Source organism: Anoplophora glabripennis, unplaced genomic scaffold (assembly GCF_000390285.2).
Source record: "Anoplophora glabripennis isolate ALB-LARVAE unplaced genomic scaffold, Agla_2.0 scaffold27, whole genome shotgun sequence".
Classification (NCBI taxonomy): domain Eukaryota; kingdom Metazoa; phylum Arthropoda; class Insecta; order Coleoptera; family Cerambycidae; genus Anoplophora; species Anoplophora glabripennis.
Window position 1 is genome coordinate 414,232 of NW_019416292.1, and position 22,421 is coordinate 436,652.

The 22,421-nt window shown below is 31.4% G+C and overlaps 3 protein-coding genes across 3 annotated transcripts in view; 2 read left to right on the top strand and 1 right to left on the bottom strand.

Moving 5' to 3' along the window:
• The window catches only part of LOC108909903 (glutamate receptor ionotropic, kainate 2), a 120,874-nt gene extending 115,983 nt beyond the window's left edge, over positions 1-4,891 (top strand). Inside the window, exons 15-16 of the mRNA XM_018714376.1 lie at positions 35-190; positions 4,712-4,891. Coding sequence (XP_018569892.1) covers positions 35-190; positions 4,712-4,891 — 336 coding nt within the window. The remainder of the gene's footprint in view (positions 1-34; positions 191-4,711) is intronic.
• A 5,015-nt stretch (positions 4,892-9,906) lies between these two features.
• On the top strand, positions 9,907-14,631 carry LOC108910512 (circadian clock-controlled protein-like). Its single transcript, XM_018715136.1, has 5 exons — positions 9,907-10,000; positions 10,770-11,001; positions 11,076-11,209; positions 14,122-14,271; positions 14,435-14,631. Exons 1-5 carry the CDS (start codon positions 9,931-9,933, stop codon positions 14,584-14,586), a joined length of 738 nt encoding a protein of 245 aa, XP_018570652.1. The 5' UTR covers positions 9,907-9,930; the 3' UTR covers positions 14,587-14,631.
• Positions 14,628-18,626, bottom strand: LOC108910503 (glutamate receptor ionotropic, kainate 2-like). Its single transcript, XM_018715124.1, has 11 exons — positions 18,240-18,626; positions 17,218-17,918; positions 16,891-17,169; positions 16,607-16,831; positions 16,339-16,545; positions 16,203-16,287; positions 15,862-16,138; positions 15,612-15,810; positions 15,334-15,556; positions 15,154-15,269; positions 14,628-15,091 (listed from the first exon to the last, which is right to left on the bottom strand). Exons 1-11 carry the CDS (start codon positions 18,316-18,318, stop codon positions 14,804-14,806), a joined length of 2,679 nt encoding a protein of 892 aa, XP_018570640.1. The 5' UTR covers positions 18,319-18,626; the 3' UTR covers positions 14,628-14,803.
• Positions 18,627-22,421: the final 3,795 nt, after the last annotated feature.

Below are 22,421 nucleotides of genomic sequence, written 5' to 3' on the forward strand. Positions count from 1 at the left end.
AACTTTGTCATAGGTATGTGGAATTTTGTTTCAGGACGAGACTACTAAGACGAGCAGCACCGCCAACGAACTGGGCCTGGCCAACGTCGGCGGCGTCTTCGTGGTGCTGATGGGCGGCATGGGCGTAGCTTGTGTGATCGCAGTGTGCGAATTTGTTTGGAAATCACGGAAGGTAGCCGTGGAAGAACGGGTGAGCAGCATTCTACACGACACGTAGCTATAAGAGAAACCCTAGCCGTAGGTAGTTTTGTACGTAATAGTCGATAAGGTGTAGCATATGTCTGTATATATTTTGGAAATAAAAAGATGTGTTAACTATTGATATTGATATTTATGTCATATTATCCATTTGAAATAGGAAGTTACTTAGTATTAAAAAAAATTATGGGGTCAGTACTTCGTAGCTTCGTTTTGATCCAGTCTTTAACGAATTCTAGAACATCTGCTCATGCGCGTTTGCTATAAACGTTTTACAGCCGTATGCACAGTGGATCGCCAGCGACTCGCCGAAGTTAAACCTGGCGAATCTCTGGCGAGTCGCTGGCGAAAGAGCGGCGCGTAGTTTCTATTGCATAGACGTTCGCCCGGCGATCTCCGCTTTGGCGAATCGCCAGATGAGTGATAGTCTCAACTACAGGCGCTTAAGCATGCGCAATGCTATTTTACACCGAATACGTACCGTTCTAACCTGAATTTGTGCATGGTATGGTACTTTGAAATGTATTACTTTGAGCATCTCTGGTATATAGTTGTTTGTATCACATAAATTATTGTCAAAGCATAATAATTATCTAAAGGGTTGTAGCGGTAGTAAAAGACTAAATAAAATTTTCCTTTTCGGCGTTAATAGCAGTTGTTAGTATAGTAAGCTGTTGTTATTATGTTATTATTGTAAAATGTCTCAAGTAATTTGTTTATTAGGGTACACTAGGAACTGGAAAGCCATATTTATGAAATATTTAAGTAATTTTTTATTAAGGTATAGTAGAGTCGTTTTTTCAATTACATGACTAACAGTAATCAGATTGTATACTCTTAAAACTCCACATATTATCTACAAATAATTATAATAGGTACATCAACGTACATCTTGTTTAAAATATTTCAAGGTACAATCTGTTTTACTTTACAATTTACAATAACGATTACAATTTCAATATACTCACAAACGGTGACCAAAAATGAAACCTAATATTCTTTGGTGAATTTTAAGGGGAGTCTTTCGTTTTTATCTAGGACGCTTCGTTAAAAAGATACAGGGTGTTAAAATATTTTAAAGTTTTTTAAATAATATAAAAACTAGTAACTAAAATAATTTGAAACTGAGCACATGTATTTATGTAAATATTATCCAAAATCTGAGGCCTTTTTCTAAAATTTAGATGCTCCAGTATGCCAGTACTTTATGGTAACAATCATGATATATTCGGATTCGTCTTTCAATTTTCTACAAATTACTACATCCTCATGTTTTTCGAAAAAAGCCTGATTTTCGAGTAAAACTTAAAAAACGAACTGAAAACACTTTTACTTAAATAACATGCAAACATTAATCATTCGGTCATTTAATGGAATAAAGAAATTAATAACATTAATAATGATTTTAATGATTTTATTTGAGTAAATGCTCAAAAATACCTCCATTTCCACGAACACATGCGTGACACCTTTTTAGTAACGAAAATGTAATTTGTTCGAAATTTATTATTGTTTGAATATGATGAAAAGCAATATTTATTCTTTTTTCGAATTGCTCAGAATCCCAAAGTTGTTATTGCAGCCTATTATGTAATTTTAAATCGAATTTTATTCGAATATCGAAGTGTGTTTCAGTTCGATTTTTAAGTTTTACTCGAAAATCAGACTTTTTTTCGAAAAACATAAGAATTAGTAGAAAATTGATAGATGAATTCGATGAATATCATGACTGATGATCATAAAGCAGTGGCGTACTATTTAATTTAGAAAAGTATGCCACCGACACCCTGTATCTCCGGCACTAGAGCATCTAAATTTTCGGAAAAAGCCTCCGATTTTGGACAATGTTTACATAAATATATGTGCTCAATTTCAAATTATTTCAGTTACTACTTTTTAAATTATTTTAAAAAAATTAAAATATTTTTATTAAGTTTAACACCCTGTATCTTTTAAACAAAGCGTCGTAAATAAAAACTTTATACGATAGACTTCCCTTAAAATTCACCAAAGAATACTAGTTTTCAATTTTGGTCACCGTTTGTGAATCACCCTGTACAGGTGTGAGTATATCTAAATCAGAAATATCTCTGTTTGCGTTATACAACATGTTAAAATCACGATCCATTATTGGAACAATCTCAAAAACACAATAAAAATAGGTTACTTGCTTTTTGGAGAAACGCTGGAGATGCTACAGGCAATCTCCGGCGATTCTCCGGCGGTTCGCCATAAGTTTCACTAATGCGCATGCTTGACTTGGCTGGCGAGCGACTGTGCATTGAAAATCTCGTCCGGCGAACGGCGAATCTTTGGCGAGTCGCTGGCGATCGACTGCATACGGGCATTTTAGTAACAGAATTTGTCACAGTTCGTGGACCGTTCAAGTTTAGCAGAAGATGAAAGCAGTCTTACAACTAATTTTAATATCCTAAATGTTACACTGCATCGTCAAAAAATAAATTAAAGGATGCAGAAATCAGTACTTGTTGCTACAGACAGTGTTTTCGTTTTTCAGGAGTTCCGAATTGTTTCAGAATATAATTTACAACGCATAAAGTTTTGCGTTAATTCAAAATTAAACTCGGTTATTTCTCGATTTCAAAATTTCTTCATGGGTGTTCTGCTCTTGATCAAGAGCTTCATCCACATTTATCAAAAAAATTCTATCACAATCTTACAAGAGTAAATATAATTTTTTTATAAGGAATCCAGTTCCCGAGAAGTTCCAAGATATTGATATAGTTATTTCGCTAGTCCAAAATATTGCAATTTTTAATGATATGTTACATTTTTTCGTCAACATTAATACATTCACTAATTGGTATTTTTGTCACTTTATGATTGCCATAATATTTTACGGACGCAAGTACTTCATGGACGCCAATAGCCACGAGTGTTTTCAAGGTCACATATTTCAAATGTATGATATAATATGACATTTAAATGAGATTCCGCTTTCGGATATGAATTCGTAAAACCATTTATAGCAAGGTCGACGGAAATTACATTTTTTTTTTTATAATCATCATAAGTAGGTATATTTTTCTTGTTCAAATCTTTTATTTACGATTAACCATTAAGTAAATATTATTATAACTTTTACAACACTTTGGGCACATACAAAAAATGAGAATAGTATTTCAAATATTCTTTGAATGTTGAACAATTAAACTAAATTCGTCACATATCAAACTTTCTAATATTGTTTAGTACCTCTTGCAATACACGAGATTTTTTCAAACCTGTCTTGTTCCAGTCAGTGTTAACACATTTTTCTATTCATGACTTATCTAATTTTGGAATCATTGATTTGGTAATTCTTACCTGAAAAATAATAGCTCAATTTTAAATTAAAAAAATGTACATATAGTGTTCTATATTTTAATATTGTTAAAAAACTTTTTGTTTGTAGAATATCAAAGCTGAATGGCACTTGAAACTCGATACTACTATTTACGTTTGTTTAGGGCTGTTCTTCAAGTACTACACAGATTTGATATGAGTTTTTTGTTTTTGTTAGGAACAATCAAAACGTAAACGGATTGTAAATATGAGCTTCGACCCGATGGGTCTCCAGATTTTTGTTTTATTTACTGAATGGTTTTCAGAACGAATTTACTGACAATATCACGAAAAAATCAATCTCATTGTCACAATCACGTAGTACGTTGTATATCATTAAGAATATGAATTTATAATGAATGTTGAATGTATGAAATGTATATTTAGGATTTGGATAGAAAACTATCTAAGTTTATTTTGTACTGTTCGTGCTTTCGTTATTTTTGGAATAAACAGGAGGTAAGTAGTTTTTTATTTGTTTCACATTAAGTTGACCACTATTCATACAGTCCATTTCATTTTTCTGTAGATTTTCCGCATATTTCCAATTATTTTGCAATACACGCACAATTTGCACAGGAAAGTACAACTATCAGAGAAAATTTTTAGCCCAAGATGGGTCACGTAAGTGCATTGTATGATTTATTGAAACTTGAAAAATAAAATATTTTTTTCAAAAAACTTAATTTGTGCAAAATCTAACAATTATTTTTCAATTTTAAAAAAATGCACTTATTCTACTTGTTAAGGAAACTGAAAGTTTCGTAAAAAAAATTAGTTCATTTTAAAAATATAGAAGTTTTAAAAGAATGCGATTTTTAGTTGTTTTTTTGCAATAACTAATACACTTGTTTATCACTTGACATCAGGCTGAGCTCAAAGTTTTTATTAAAAAAGTTCCACAACGTTTGCCTAAAACATTTTCTTCTAAAATGTTTAGTTTTTTTTAAATGAAAAAACAAAACAGTTTTTTGCGCACTTTGAACGCCATTTTGAAAATAAACCCCAAATAATCAAGTGGGGTAAAGTAGATGATTCATTTCTACGTAATTTTTCCTTATTTTTACGCGTGTTTGTGTACTGAACTAAATTTTTGCACGTAAAAATCTAATATGATTGGACTAGTGCATATTGCATACCGAACTAACGACATTCCAATTTTTTTCAGTCGTCTCTGTGCGCTGAAATGGCGACCGAATTCAGGCACGCTCTGTGTTGCCAGGGCCCCACGAAGCCAATAAAAAAAAAGAACCGCTCCCCGAGTTCGGTGGGTGGCGAAGACGGGAGATTTCATCCCCCTGGGTCGTACACGTCCTACGGTTTTGTGAGCAAAGAACCCCTCAGTTAAGATGCCACGATATATCCTACGAGAATGGAAAGCTTCCTCGTCATTAAGTGAATAATAATATGCCGGTCTTTCTCCCGCACAAGTTCTTACGATTACAATAAGGGGTCGAGATTTGTCGTTGAGTACATATTTATTTTTTCAAAAGTTGTCTATTGATGCGTTAGCAATGAAATTTGTGATAAGTAAATTAGTAGTAAAATTGTTTTAAAATGTTTATTATGTACGTCACTGCTAGATCCCTGCTGAATTGTTCGGGCGGAAAAATATAAAATTCTAAATATAGAAATGTCATTTAAAATTAAGAGAAAATTATGTTTTCAAAAGGAATATCTCCATTCTCTGCTTTGTGCTAAATATACGGAATATAAATATATCATAATTATATACATTTCATTGTGATTTGTGTGATATTGAAGACGTACAAATTATTTTCATTAGTAACTACATTTAGTTAACTTATGAGAAATATAGTTGAATTATAAAAAGAAATGAAAATCTTATATACAGAATGTGTTAAATTCGAATGTGATATTTTTATTTTTCTCTTCTTTTACTTGTATAAAACACCCTTGATACATAAATAACTATTTTCTACTATTACGCATTAAACACTATTATTACTAAAATTTAAATATAAAAATTATCTCCTAAATTATAGGTACACTTATTAATTATTTTTTAAAAATTTGCATTTAACAAATCCTTATATAAAAGTATCATATGCAAAATTTAATGCACTCACCACATCATTTTTATTTCAATCTTCAAAACAATTTCCGCGATATGTAGATATATGTATTTTTGATTTGGATGATTTGAGTTAAAATCAAACATATCATATATTCTCTACATCTTTACTCGCAAATTGACGATGGACCATCAACACACTTGTCTATTCTAGTTACAGAAGTTATCTTATTAGTTATTTATGGTTTTAAAATATAATTTTAATGGTTTAAACATTCAGACATCTTAGAATCGTATTCACGTTTGAACCATCATCGATCAACGTTTTTCTTGATTGTGTCAATATGGCTCAGTAAGGTAATTTCGGGTCTACCTCGTATATAGTTAGAAACTTTTCCTAATAATAGAATATATCGTAGCATCGTTAAAGCTAGAGGGATAGATTATATTTTTTAATCGTTTCGATTGTAAATGTAACAATTTACGATGAAAACTGCCAAGAGAAAGTAAATACGGCCTGATTTTTATTTTATACTTTTATTTTATAGACCAGTGCTTAAGCCTTCAAAAACGGTAAAAAGTGAAAAAAAATTATAGTAGGATGAAACCCATTGGAAAAGGAAGAGAATATAATAGAAATGAAAAGAAAAATAATTTACGGGCGATCTGAGGTCGGGAAGGGGAAGGGGGTGAGTTTTTAAGGGTAAAAAACGGTTTATCTTGATTTCCGAAAAAACTACAAGTCTTATGGAAAAAAGTTAAATGGCAAAGTTGTAGGTAATAAAAAGATCTACAACTTTTGTATTTACACTTTTTTCACATAACCTCAAAATTTATGTGAAAAATAACCAAGTTTTTGGTTTTTTATTTTTATCTTTTACAAACAAATTTTTTTTTCACGAAATTTGGTGAAAACTTACCTATTTATGTCCCAAACACGCTGTAATTTTTTTGATTTGAAATATTTATTTTTTCACCTTATTTTTATTTAATATCGAAAAAGCACCCTAATTTTCAATCGAAAATTCTCACGTCAAAATATCTGCTTTTTTAAAAACGTCGGTGGGCTTTTTCTTCGTTGAAATCTCTACTTTCTGATGGTGTAAACAAATATATACATTACTATGGTAAGTTTTCTAAGGAAATGCAAAGAAACGAACTAGAATCCGAAAATTTTTTTCTAATCATTATGTACAATTTTGAGCTGTTTATTAAAATTTACACTTTAATTACTCGAAAAACGTAAGATTCCATGTTACATTGATAAACAACAAAAATACAAGTCGAAATATACTATTATAATTAACAACCAAATAAGTTAATAAAGTTAATATTTAATAAGACATCTACAATATTTTGAGAAAGTTGTAGAATCTTCTTTCGTTTCTTTGCATTTCCTGAGAAAACTTACTATAGTAATGTATATTTTTTTACACCATCAGAAAGTAGAGATTTCAACGAAGAAAAAGCTCACCGACGTTTTTAAAAAAGCAGATATTTTGACGTGAGAATTTTCAATTGAAAATTAGGATGCTTTTTCGATATTAAGTAAAAATAAGGTGAAAAAATAAATATTTCAAATAAAAAAAAATTACAGCGTATTTGGGGCATAACTAGGTAAGTTTTCACCAAATTTCGTGAAAAATTTTTTATTTGTAAAAGAAATAAAAAACCAAAAACTTGGTTATTACAATATTTCACATAAATTTTGAGGTTATGTGAAAAAAGTGTAAATACAAAAGTTGTAGATCTTTTTATTACCTACAACTTTGTTATTAACTTTTTTCCATAAGACTTGTAGTTTTTCTGGAAATCAAGGGAAACCGTTTTTTACCCTTAAAAACTCACCCCCTACCCCTTCCCGACCTCAGATCGCCCGTAAATTATTTTTCCTTTCATTTCTGTTATATTCTCTTTCTTTTCCAATGGGTTTCATCCTACTATAATTTTTTTTGGTTTCAAAAATTATCGACCCTGGTCTATTAATATATTGTGGTAGGTAGAAGAAATTTGTTTGTTAATTAAAGCAGAAACAAATGTACAAACATACCGTCGTATATGAAAATTAAGCTATTTGTTCGTTTATATTCATATTGTTTTTAACTATATAAAAATATAAAGAAATATCGATCTGTATGAATATGAAAATTGAGTTTGTTTGGTTTTATGCAGAATTTCATACTACCTACTCTTACAAAAAATAATGCATTGTCTTTGAATACACAAAATTAGTCTAGAACATAGGAGACATGTTCTTTTTCCTTCTGACAATAATAGTTTATTCTAGGGTTCATCCGAGGTTACTAAATTTATTATGTTTTGCAAATTTTCCCCTGGAAATTTTCATGAATTCAACTCACTGGCTTTAGAATTACATTTAATAAAAATATTAATAAAAAATTCTAGCTCATATTTTGTTGATATTCAAGGAAAATACATTTTTTATACAACATAGAGTGACAATTTTAAAAATTTTATATGATATTAACTGAAAAAAATGTATATGTTACATAATATCTAATAACATTAACTTATTTTTGTTGTAATGAATATTTATACACGTACATTTGCACTGTTATTCTGTTATTAGATAATATCATGTATACATGTTTGCCCATAAATAAATTTATTTTCCGACTTTTATAAGTTACATACTTTTACATATTTTCACAGTTAGATATATTCACCCTTTATGTGCTCATGGTGTTCTGAGAAAGCCACGTGCAATTATATCTTCAGTGAATCAAATGTTTAGAGTTTTTGTCTCTTATTTATTAATGTGATTCTAATATTTAAAACCTGTAGCTATTTAAATCTCCAATAATGATAATGATTAAATACAAAACGTGGGTATACATACAAATAAAATGTGGTTTCGCTAAAGATAGTCCAAGTAAAAAAGTTTAATTACACGCTATCGCATTTGGCATTCTCAGAGGATTTCTTTAAAACCGCTTTGTGCAAAAGTCATATTCATATATCATCCTTACGTATAAGCAGCATTATCAAAATAAATTATTCTACTTGTTTTTATAGCTGGATGTGTTTTTTTATTATCCCAGATCCGTTTTTAGTTAAATGGAAACAATTTGCGATCCGTAATATCAAAGTTGAACGATTATTGGCGTAATAAAATATTATGGGCGATGATTATTTAATCTAAAAATTAGATTCAAGGTTATTTCTTTAAGAATGAAAGGAAAGTTATCAGTCTGCTTATTTAGCGGCTCTTTCTTCTGTCACAGAAAGTATACAGTGATAGTACGTTTGTTTTTGCCGCAAATGTCGCAGTGTTAAGTTATAATTCCTTTATAACGAGCGTTCAAATAAAAACGTGGTCAAGTTGGTTCTGAAAATTTGGACGTAGGGCGTAGCGTATAGTAAATGTACTTAAACGTCATCTGTCAAAGCGCTATATCGCCGCTATCAATTGGAATATTTTCGTTTTAAAAAGCGTTTAAAATGGTGTTTTCTCAAGAACAAAAAGTGTTGATCATAGAGCCCTACTTTAGAAATGGACGCAAGATTGATGGAATATGGAAGTATTCTATTGAGGAATGTTTCATAGAATTTCAAAATCAATTTCCCGGCGTTGTTGAGTACAAAATTTTTGCAGAAAGTGCAGTTCAGCGTTGTGTTAATGTTTTTCGTGAAACGGGCAGTGTAACAAGAAAAGAAGGAAGCGGCCGACCTAAAAAGCGGACTGAAGAATTAAAAGAAAATGTCCAACAAATAATGGAAAATGCGCCAAGAACTTCTGTACGTGTTTTATCACAAATGGTGGGAGTATCAGTCGGTACCTGCCACACAGTGTTAAAAAAGATTTGCGTTTGTTCTCCTATCGTTTAACTTGTCGGCAAGAACTTCATGAAGTTGATTTTCCGCACCACCGACCACGTTTTTATTTGAACGCTCGTTATATTTTCAAATTGAAATTTGAAAGAAATTTACAAAAAAATTATAAAAAAAATAAATTTAGAATTAGAAATTAAAAAAGACTGTCAAAATGAAAATTAATGAGTTCTCCTAAAACAGTGGGCAATGTCAACAACAACCGTCTTTTCCTGTATATATGTAATGACTGGACAGTCATTGCTTAGTCATTTATTTCTATCATATGCATTTTTTCTGGTACTCCTTGCACCAGTTACAAAACGGTGAATAAAATATATATTTTCCGTAATGGCTGCAACCCAAACAAAGTTACGGGTTTTTAAAGTAACAATAAATAAATTCTGATCAGCAAAATAGAAATTTATTGACCGGTTTTCAACAAGGTTTCCATATATAAAGACCGAATAATGCTTTTGCTCTTGGTAGTACGTGATATATTGAAGAAGTAAAAGAGTGCAATGTATTCTAAGAGTTTGACAATTGTTTTTGTGTACATTTCAATAGTATATTCAAAACGTCTGTCATTTCGTAAGTGCTTATAATCTAGCGGATTAAAAAAGTATGTTAGAAACTATTACAATTAACTATTGTTGGTTAAAATTACCCTCTCCCTCTATTGGCATTTACTGAAAACAGTTTTTTGTACGAGTATAATATACATATTATATTTCTCGCGATTTTTTCTTTTCTAATGAAAATCTAAATATTGGTTTAAAAATACAGAATTTTATATCAGTATCAACCATAACTCATATAAAAGCATATTTTACCTCGAGATGGAGAAACTATAAAGAACTTGATTTTATTAACTAAGAAGCTGTTCGATTCAAGGTTGACTGCCGCCAGAATTATTGTTTTAAATAAGCATTAATGCAAATGTGTCAACTATTTGGTTTTCATTGACGTTTCGTTTTACGCATCTTGAAAGATATATTGTCATCCAATTTATTCAAAACAGTACACCGTTTAGAAATCGCCCACCATCTTTTAGTTAGACATTAGATTATTTTTCTTATGTTAATGTCATTATGCCTATTCAACTGCAAGAGTATTTGTCCAAAATTAATTATTCCAGTAAATTTTGGGGTATTTTTGTGCACAGAAACTTTAGTACTATTTTTCTCAACAACGGAAAAGCTTTGGATACATGTAATAAACTTGTTTGAGCACAATAATTAATTATTTCCCTATTACACTGTATGTAAGTTCTTCCACTATTTATTTATTTTTTTTTTATAAGTGGTTAGTATCTCCCCATTTCCTCTAACATATTCATCCAAATTGTGTTGAATTGCAGCCTCTTATATCAAAAGATGCTCTCCTAGCGTCTCAGACTTTGACGATTGTTGCCTCCGAAATGGAAAAGAGGCAATTCTTCACCTGGAGAAGGGTGACAGGAATTATGACATTCCCAACATGTTACCTATGATAGTTCCATCTATTTCTGTAGAAACTGGTCCTGACTTTTCTCTTCTTTTGACAAACCTGCTCATCTATGGATTAGAGACTGCAGATTTGAAACAGTTGAAGTAAGTTCAGAAGACACGCACAAACTGACTATTGACTAGGTGTTTGAGAAGCTACTAAAAACTATTTGTTTTAGATTTGATTTAAAAAAGAAAAAGATATCCGGGCAACTATTTCTGGAAGGAATAGAAATTGAAGGAAAATATGATGTTAATGGAAAGATTCTGGTGATTCCCATTCAGGGAAGTGGGGTTATTAATGTCACAACAGGTAAAATTTTTTATCGCCAACCGCTAATAGAGCCTTAAAATAGCGATTTCCGGAAGTAAACAAACACACTGTTTTTTACTGTGAAAATCAAGCATTTTACCTGACGTAAATATTTATCAACATAGCCATTACTGTATGATATTAATCAGAAATCGTTTGTCGCTGTCACAGCTCCATAGACCTAGCAGTTTATAAGGTTTATAAGGACAGGATAAATGCCATCTTCTCTAAATGACAGAAATTTTAAAAAGCGTCTTTGAACAGTTTCAATATTATAAATTTGATACTGATAAATGGGGAACCAGATTATCGAACCATACTCAAGTTTGCTCCTAACTACTGCGTAATACATTTTTAAAGTATTGATATTTCTAAAATCTTTACAATTTCTTAACATAAAGCCTAAGTTTTTATTAGCATTAGTTACTAGTCGATTGATTTGGGTAACAAATGAAAAATTTGTACATATACTATATACGTACGTATATATAAGTATTTACCCTAAAATTATTGTTAAGTTAAATCAAACGAAGAAGGATCTAACAAGGAAACTACCCCAACCCGAACTCTACGATTTCCCATATTTTTATATATGTTGTAGACTCGGTTGTAGAACATGAAAAATATACACGATATATTTATTTTGTCGGCGGAAAAACATATTTAGGGGGTGAAATACATCCTCAAAGTTCGCCCCCCAAAACAGTTTTTTCTAAATATCTGGGGTTCTAATTAATATTTTGGAATGAAAAAAAAATGTAAATTGCTTCTGATAAAAAAACAAATGTTTCACATTAGATTCCGTGTTTGGAGGCTGCTACCCTTATTTTTTATTTCAGAAAAACTATATTTTTCAAACATTTTTTATATATAAAAAAATCATATTTGTTAAAAAAAATAAAAAATATGATTTATGTAAACAAATTGACAAAATAAAGTTCTCTTTTTAGTTCTCAGTATGCTAAAAATGTCTGTACGATTAGAATTAACATTGCAAAATAAAAAGTTTTCACTTTTTCCCTAATCATACGAATAATTTGATTTATTAGCCGCAAACAGATTTAAACGGATGCAAACTACCCCTCATGTTCACCCCCAAAACATTTCTGTGACATCTCAATATTTTGAAATGAAATAAAATGGAAATTACTTCTTTTAAAAAAATAAAATGTTTCACAAGTGATTTCGTGTTTGGGGGTTGCAACCCTTATTTTTTATTTCAGGAAAACTAATTATATTTCTTATATATAAAAAATTCATATTGATTCAAAATATTAAAAATATGATTTATGTAAACAAATTGACAAAAATAATTTCTCATTTTAGGGGGCGAACAACCCCCTAGTAATCCCCTAGTATGCGAAAAGTGTCTTAACTTTTTCTCTAGTTATACGAATAAGTTTTTCTCTTGCTCTAAAACGGATTTAAACAGATGCAAACTACCCCTGATGTTCACCCCCCAAAAACAGTATATCCGTGATATCTCGGGTTCTAATAAATATTTTAGAATGAAACAAAATGGAAATTACCGAACCCGTTTTTGAGGGATGAACAGCTGAGGTGGTTTATGCACAGCAGGGGTAGTTTGCATCAGTTTATATCCGTTTTAGACCAATACAAAAAATTATTTATGCAATATCTGTTTTTTTTTTTATAAGAAATAATTTCCATTTCATTTCATTCCAAAATATTGATTAGAACCCGAGATGTCACAGAAATACTGTTTTTGGGGGGTGAACATGAGAGATAGTTTGCATCCGTTTAAATCCGTTTGAGGCTAATAGAACAAATTATTTGTATGATTAGAGAAAATGTAAAAACTTTATTTTGCAATGCTAATTCTAATCGTATAGACATTTTTCGCTCACTAGGGGGTTGTTCGAGAACTTAATTTTGCCAATTTGCTTACATAAGTTATATTTTTAATTTTTTTTTAACAAATATGAATTTTTTATATACAAAAAATGTTTGAAAAATATAGTTTTTTGAAATAAAAAATAAGGGTAGCAACCCCCAAACACAAAATCACTAATGAAACATCTGTTTATTTATAAGAAGTAATTTTGCATGTTGTTTTATTCCAAAATATTGTTTACAACCCCAGATATTTAGAAAAAACTGTTTTTAGGGGCGAACTGTGAGAATGTACTTCACCGACTTATTTTTATTTAATAATAATAATGCAGAATTATTATAAATATCCGACTCAATAGACAAAAACACATACAACTAAAAGAGTTCTTTTAGGTTATGAAACATGAAACAAATACAACGTAGAGCGCAAATAACAGGTAGGTACCTACGTAAAACATAAAATAGCGGCCGTTTTTACGGCATGTTATTTACAAATGTTATTTCTAACATAACGTTTTAGCGTAAAATGGGATACATACTCGGCCTGATTGTCGTCACGGAGGGTGGAAAAGCGACACGAATGCAGAATCCTATGTTGAGGAATATGTGCTCAACAAAACGAAAATCACAAAGACGATTTTAGGTGAAGGTCAAACTGAGATCATAATTATTGCCAATGATAATTCTATAAAAGATTATTAACATATGTAGATAGTAATCCTCAAACATTTGCAACTGAAACTTTACAAAATATAACTAGTTTTGTTTTGTACTTGCTATTATTTTTTACCTTGTCATAATAAAATGTGATAAGTTATAATATCTCCAGTTATAAATTGTTACGATTGGCGATAAAATTTTATATGTATCACGTCAGTAAAGTGTCTTTATCGAACTCACCTGTTACTCGCTTAGCTCGCTCGGGTCATGATCTCAGGCTCGTTCCATAAAGAATCACTTTACTGACTTGGTACATACATAATCATTATATATTTTCAGTAGTGGATCTCTGACACTACAGAGAAACAAGATTCAATATAAATAAATTATTGTTGCAGTTGGCTGCGCTGTTGACTACTTTGTAGACTACGAATTGGTGGAAAAAGAAGGGGAAGAATATTTAAACATTACCAATGGCGCTTCGAATATTTCATTTAAAAGGGTATATTTCAATCTGACTAACCTTTTTAATGGTAACGAAGAATTAGGTACAGTAAATGCGAATAATACTGCCAATTTATGTATGAAATAGCTAATATATCCTACAATCAATTTTATTTATCTTTTTCTATGTCTTAATATTTCACAAGCTACTTACTTATGGTGCCTAATTAAATTCCTTACATTATACTTTAAAACATTTAATTTCAGGTGCTTCAACAAACAAAGTTTTAAACGACGAATGGGAAAAGTTGGTAGATACACTAACGCCAGTCGTTGGCAAAACTGTCGCTGACATTGTAAACAGTATTATCAATGGTGTTGCTCGACATGTACCATTTAAAGAATTCTTCTTAGATTAGTTATATTTACTGTTACAAATTGTACAAATAAATGATACCAGTTTATTCCGTGTGCTCTTTTAATGAGGTATTTGTAATACATATCTGTCTTTCTGACATAATCTTAAACTGTGAAGTACAGATAACCTTTTAAGCAAAAGATTTTTTGCTAAAAATAAAAAGCTGTGCAGATAAGTTTCTTCAACAGTACAGAACTGAATTTTAAGGCAACAATAAATTAATATTCAATTTCAGTTTTATCAATTAAATTGTTATCATTAGCATCCTCTGTGTTCGAATCCGGGACATCTTTAACGTTTTCTTTAAACTGCACGAAAAATTTCAGTTCCCTCTTTAATGCCACTTTAAAAGGCAACTTCTTGCCTTTTGATATGCGATAAACTCTCACAGCTAGTTCTACGAAGGAACCAATAAAAGCCAATACTGAACCAACGAAGAGCACCAAGAAAACTCCTCCGACATTTTGTAAATCTAAAGGTGTGGCTGCACCACCCTCAGATTTTCTCTGAAAATATAACGTTAAATAAATTGCAAAATCATTAAAATTATCATCATTGTATCAATTACAGAGCATTTACCACCTCCTCTCTTCTCTTTCCACCATTTTATTTTAAGACTTGTCAAAACACCAGTCTCTTGTAGCTTTAGAACTGCTCTGCTCAGCTCATTGCGATAAGGTGAATCTAAAAATGGATACACATATTGAAACATCATTGGATAAATTAACAGAAAATCTGCAACTCTTACCTTTTGCCATAGCAATTCCATAACCTTTGTCGTCTAAAAGCCCTCCTACTTGTGCCAAGGTGCAATGCCTCTCAGTGGCATATTCTATGGAAGTAGATTCCATAAGAAAGGCATAGTTTTCAGATTCAACCTTTCTCACAGCATCATCATTATCACTCATCATATTTTCTGGATGGCGTACCATATACTTCCATATTTCATTGTAAGAACTTAAATTGGCATCCTATAAGAGCAAAACATTTTGTTAACGTCACATAGTTAAGGGAATTTTTATTTACCCTAAAATAATTGGCCGTGGATCCATTAACCTTCGCCCCATATTTGATCTCTTTTTGAGCAGCCAGTTCGTTGATATTTTTGAAAGGAGTCACTAAGGTCTCGACAGTCAGGAACGCTGCCAAGTTGGCAGTGTATGAGGAAACCATGATTAACACGAAGAACCACCAAACCCCTGATAAAGTTCTAGTGGAAATTGCACTAAAAACAATGTGCCGTAGTTTCAACTTCAAACTCTCTTTATTTACTTACATTGGCGCTAATTCTGTTCCTTGCTGCATCAAAGCGCCGATCGTAAACCACAGCGAATTTCTTATGGAAAATTGATTGACTAAATGTTCTGGTTCTTCCACACAGGGATATGGGTTTTGCCATTCCGTAGGCGACAACCTTCCCATGATAAAGAACGCTAATGATACTAAAAAGTAAGACACTCCTAGCATTATCCATACAGACAATGAAAATGGTCTGGCAAACATAAACAGACTCTCGGGAACTGGTTCTGGCTTCCTGTAGAGTATACTGATACCTAGAAACCAAAGGCAAGAAAAATTTAACTTCTAACTAAGTATATATATTGGTTAGGCAATTACCTAAATTCATGAATGGCATGGTAAAGTCAACATCTCCTTCTCTTTCGGAAGTTATGGTTAAATCTGTAATTGCAAGGTCAGCTCTCTGAAATAAAAAAATGTTATTTTAGTACTCGTCGTAATACATTTTACTTACCCCTTCGATTACTTCTCCTATCATTCCATTCCACTTGTTATTAGTCTTATTTAAATTTCCATTATTTTTATCTTCCTGCACTATAAAGGTATAATTAAACCCTAGCAGTTTTGACAAGCTATCGATAAGATCTACGCAGTATCCTTCGTACCTCTCGTTACCAACCAACTGTGTGGCAGTTTCTGTCAGCATTGCATAGGGTGGTAACTAAAAAAATAATTTATAGTACACAAGCGCGCAGAGTAAAGAATAACTTCAAGGTACTTACAATAGTGATTAAAACTGTGAAAGTTCTATTAAATAGACTGCTTTGTTTATCATCCGATAAAGGAGCTTTGTATGGGCGCTCAAATTTAAAGCTTCTAGAGCTAGAATTCCAGCCACCAACTCTCAGTAAACCTGCAGGAGCAAGTTCAAGAATATCCACTATGAAATTATTTCTAAATCCTTCAAAATCAAACTTCACTGTACCAGTTAAACCTTCCACGCTCATCTGAAATTAACTGCAACTAAGTGGATGAGTTCTGTTACTATTTCATCATCACTAAATACCATTTTCATAAGATTTATTATGGTGTAGCCTTCTGCCCAATTGTCATTCGATTTGCAATAAATTGGTGTCGCATTGATAAACATTTTGTCATCTGCTGTTAACGAGTGTATGGTCTCATAGAACAATTTAACAGCATCCACGATCAAAGCTGACTCAAGTTTCAGCTTCCAAGCAGCAATAACTGCAAGGTCTTCTAGAGGATCGGAAACATTTCTCCTCTTCCGAATCTCCCCGGCTGTAGCAATGACTTCTTTCCTTTCAGGATCAATCATCCGAATCTGAAAAGTAAATCTATGTAACCATAAAAACATTATATTTATATTTACCCCAGTGATGTTTGTTCCGGCGTATTGAAATGGTTGAAGCTCAATAGTCTGCATATCCAAGTCAGCAATAATGTAGCTGTATATATCAGTCATCATTCCAACTTCTTGCATTTGCTTCAAAACTGTTTCCAAAATATCGGTAGAACAAACGATCACAAACTTCGTTTCTTTTGTAAGCTTAACCTTGGTCAGCATAGTACGGTACCCATCAACTTCGTTGGTATTACCAACTTCTAGCTGTCTCAAAACTACTGTTCGTCCCAGCGAGTTAAATTCCAAAATAGTGCTGACACTCAGCAAATTTTCATCAGTGTCGTAGAGAATTATCATACTTTTCCAATCGAATTCCTCTATTAGATCAAATACTACTCGAGAAAGGATACTGGGATGAGGATGGACATTCACCAGGGTATTGTCTCTTTCCAAATTCAAGTCTCGGTGGGTTTCGATGTGTGGTATCTCTTTCAGATCGCACAACGACTGAATATAAGAGGATGAGTGGGTTGAACTTGGTCCAAAGAGACCTATGATGCCTTGCGATAGTAATTTGCAGGCTTTGTTGTAGGAAAGAAGTACTTTGTGCGTAGGTATGATGGTTGGAACTGGTACAAGTTGCATTTGCGACAATTCGTATTTCTTGTTCATAATGTCTATTGCAGTTGTGAAGGCTTGAACTTGATTCTCATCATTGAAAAGACCTCCTATAAATATGTAAAAATGATTTGTGTATGCTGGTGATATACATATGCGTGTTGTAGCTGAAAATACTTAATTATTACTTTTGACACGCAGATGATTTCATTTCTTTCTATAGGTTAAACATTTTAAAAGACTACAAATTTAATTTATTATTAACAAGATGAGTTTGATCTTACTGTACTTTTGATAAACTGACATTTGACAAATTCCTTGATCATTAAATAGCTACATGTGTACTATATAAATTATTATACGTATACATAACAAAATATTGACATATTCTGGAAAGATCACGACTAATTAACATGGATTATTAAACTCACCAACTTTATACACCTGTTTCACATAGCAATTCGTAGTATAAACAAGAAACAATAATATCACCAATACAGACGACACCATTATCACTATTATATGGAGTAAATGAAGAACGTCATTAAAACATAGTTATTTATAAATTTTGGCAATCATTTATTTTTTAACTGCACGAATTGATTTGATATATTGTGTCACAAATAAAGATCAGCATGCGACTCGAACAAAATGTCTGGGCGTTGTCGTTTCAATGAACTTAAAGAGTTTATTTTTAGACGAAAACTGTAATAGTAAATTTGACTGGTTTCCTACGTATTTTCAAGTAAAACGCAATTTTGAAAGAACACTAAATAAATGGTGGCATCTCCACCAAACACATATAGTTATTTTTTTAACTAGAACGCGAAAAACGAGAACGCAAAATTATTTCGCGTTCGAAAAGAAAACAATATTTCTTCGAAAACAAATGTGTTATATACATCAATTTAATTTATATTTGAAATCGATTGAACTGTGTACGAATCAAGACGATTTAGGCATAATCAGTATCATAACAATAGCAACCTAAAGCAACAATAAAAATTAGTTGTAGTGTCAGAATTATGCAGGGTGTCCCAGAATAACGTGTACAACGGAAGACCACAAATTCGTGGACTCAAAATAGGCAGATTTAGGCTAATTCATCTATATCCGAAATCGCTTCGTTTGGCCGTTAGAAGGCCTCAAAGTTCGTGAACATTTTTTGAATTTTGTAAATTACTCGAGTACGTATTCGATTTCGATTATTTTTGGGGGTGGACTTTTGCTTTCAATGACAGTTATCGAAAAAAGAAATTTTAGATACAATTACGACATTCTTTGTTCACAAAGGCAATGGGGAAACTTCTTTATAAAATAGTTAGTAGGTTAACTTCTAACCACTATAGGCTATTGACTATGTCAAAAAAAGAGAGGGTACAAAGGAACTACAACGTAACAGAAATTTTATTGTTTGATATGTTCAATTGACCCTAAAAAATGATAAAACCGCGGAGTGCTACCTTTTAAAGGGGTGCGTTTTTGAGAACGAAGTAAAAAGGTGGTATTTTCAGTTTTTTGAGTTTTACTCGAAAACTATGCATTTTTTCACTATAGTTGTCACCAGAAAAGTTGTAGCAAATTGAATTTCCAATCGAAATGAGATCTTTTGAAGTCAAAAAAAATATTTTTAACAAAAATATGGCCAAAAAACGAGTAAAAAAAACGAAAAAATGCGTTTTTTTTTCTTTTTGGTTTTTGGCCCACAACATTTTTCTAAGAGGGGTTAGGTATAGGCATTGCTTCACAGAAAAAAAAGCTAATGTTTTTTCATTTAAAATAAGCCTTTATAGAAGTACCTACGACTAATAGAAACCGAGATACATTGGATCAAAGTTGGCTACTTTTTGGATTTTTGGCTAATATTTGCCCTTTTTTCACGATTTTCGACTTATAACTTTTTTCTGAGTTAATTTAGGTATATGTAATGCCATATTCAAATGAAAGCTGGTTTCAAGACCTTTAAAATGGTGCCTGGTAGAAGTTTGTACAATTAAAATCAACCGAGATATGTCAATTTAACCAACGATACTTTTTCTTTTTATAAAATTTTTATTACTTTCAGTATTATTTTGTCTAATAAATTTATTTTTGTGAATGTGAAAGTTAAAAATAAGTTTCTAGGTGATTGAATATTATTATTTATTCATTTAAACAACATATTTATCTTGTAAAATTTCGAATTCTTTTAATTATTTTTGTACTTTAAATTAAAAAATTACAATTACAAAAAAAATTCCAATTTTGTAAATAAGAATTTTTCAAATTTAAAAAATTACATCGGTGTATTTTTACTTGAAAATGCTAGTGTTGAGGATATCACTGCTGCATCTGAATGCATTGTAACTATAATGTATAGTTCAAAAATTGACAGCCTAAAATCTTGTCGATATAAATTATTTCAAAAGTATTCAACAAGTGCAAAATTTACCTTATATCGATTGCCTTCAACAACATCCTCTCAAACATCATGGGTTCAGAGTATATTTTCAGATGCAACAGTGGAATTGTTGTACTTTAAATCCCCTTGATTGGGGTTGGAAAAATAAATGGGCTAGTTCCCATTTTTAATAATAAATCTCCTGCACCTGAAAATATACTTGAAAAAATAACCTGTAAATGTATTAAAGAATGTATGGGAATAAATTGTGAGAATGCTTATGAGCCTGATTTTTCTGAAGAGGACATTGATGAAAATGATGACAACGAAATTGATATTCATATTGAAAATATACTAAATGAAACGCATTTTTTCGTTTTTTTACTCGTTTTTTGGGCATATTTTTGTTAAAAATATTTTTTTTTACTTCAAAAGGTCTCATTTCGATTGGAAATTCAATTTGCTACAACTTTTCTGTTGACAATATATAGAAAAAATTCATAGTTTCCGAGTGAAATTAAAAAAACTGAAAATACCACCTTTTTACTTCATTCTCAAAAACGCACCCTTTTAAAAGGTAGCAGTCCGCGGTTTTATCATTTTTTAGGGTCAATTGAACATATCAAACAATAAAATTTCTGTTACGTTGTAGTTCCTATCTAAAGTACATAGTCAATAGCCTACTATATCTGTCAAAATATCAAGTTAATTTATAAACATTCATAATAGCAGAAATTCTAGCAGTCATTATTTTGCAACATATTTATGCAAATAAATAAAAATATATGCACAGGTTGGAAAATTTCGCCAACAAAATTTTACACGCGATTCTGATATAAAATAAATACTTTCCTATCAAAATATGTCCACGAAAACTCCGTTGTTGAGATAGGTGGTACAAGTACTTTAACATTTCTTTTTCTAGTTATTATTTAATACAATGCCTTTTCAGGAAAAATCATTCAAATCATGCATTCATAATTTTTTTTATCGATGCAAATGGCCTTTCTAAAATCACGAACACTCATTCCCGTCAAATTATTTTATTGCAGCGACACTGACTTACACATACTTATGTATAATACAAAATTATACTATCATAAGTTGTTGAAGCCTTCTTAATACAGATTGACAAAAAAACATTAACGCATATGTGCTTGGTGCGTTTAATTTTTCTGACTCAAATTAAATAAAAAAGTGGTTAAGCATTTCATAATAAAATCAGTTCCGTTCTCTCAGTGTAAAGTACCTCGAACTGCCTCAAACAATCTTTATAGTATTTAGATAGGTACCTTAAATTATGCCATTTGCGTCCAATGTAAATTTGTCTGCAAACATGTCATAAAACGGCAATTAACTTCCAATTTTTTAATACTTCCCTAGTTATCTTAGAGGAAGTTTTATTGTAGGTAATTAATTTTCAATTTAAAATTTTTCCATACAATCAGTTCGTCGTAGGGGAAATCTGGGAACAAGAACATTTCTAAATCGTTCCCCAGTAGTTTTAGGCTATTTCGATCAAAATGCACTTTTTCTTAGAGTACCTCAGTCACTTCAGTGCACCAGAAATCTTGCACATGTACGGGGAAGACGCGTTTAGAACTTGCGAAGAAATCAAAGCGGCCGACTTTACAATCAGTTTCAAAATCATTTTCGACGATCACCACCTATCTCCCGAGGAACTAGAGAAGTACAGGCACATGCAGAAGGTTGTTGATGCAATAAGGGCCCATCAACAAGCGAACAAGTCGATTGGCAGCACTGCGGAATCGCACAGGTATTTTTCTTCGGAGGCAGTCCGTTTCATGTATTTCATGAAGTACAGTGAAGCCGAGAAGGAGGTGGTCAAATTCAACGTGTTTGAAAGAAGGATAACTTTTTCGTTCCACCACATCAGTGAAAACTGCAGCACGATAATTTGGTTAAAGGTAAGCAGAGAATTTATTATCTCTTTTCATACGTAAGATGGATTTACGCAGCTCTGGTGTATCAATAATTAAAAATATACAGGGGGTTGCCGAAATTATTTTGTGAAAAAAAATCATATAAACGTAGGTTGAAATATGTGTTTAAATTTTAATTTTTTATTAATTTTTTTTAATTATTTCTAAGAGGGATTTGGGAGGGATAAATGTGCATTTTTTGGAGTGATCCGAATATTTGCTACTTGCTCTTTTAAATAAAAGATTAATAAAACTTGCAATAAAATATGCAGTATAATAATAATAATAAT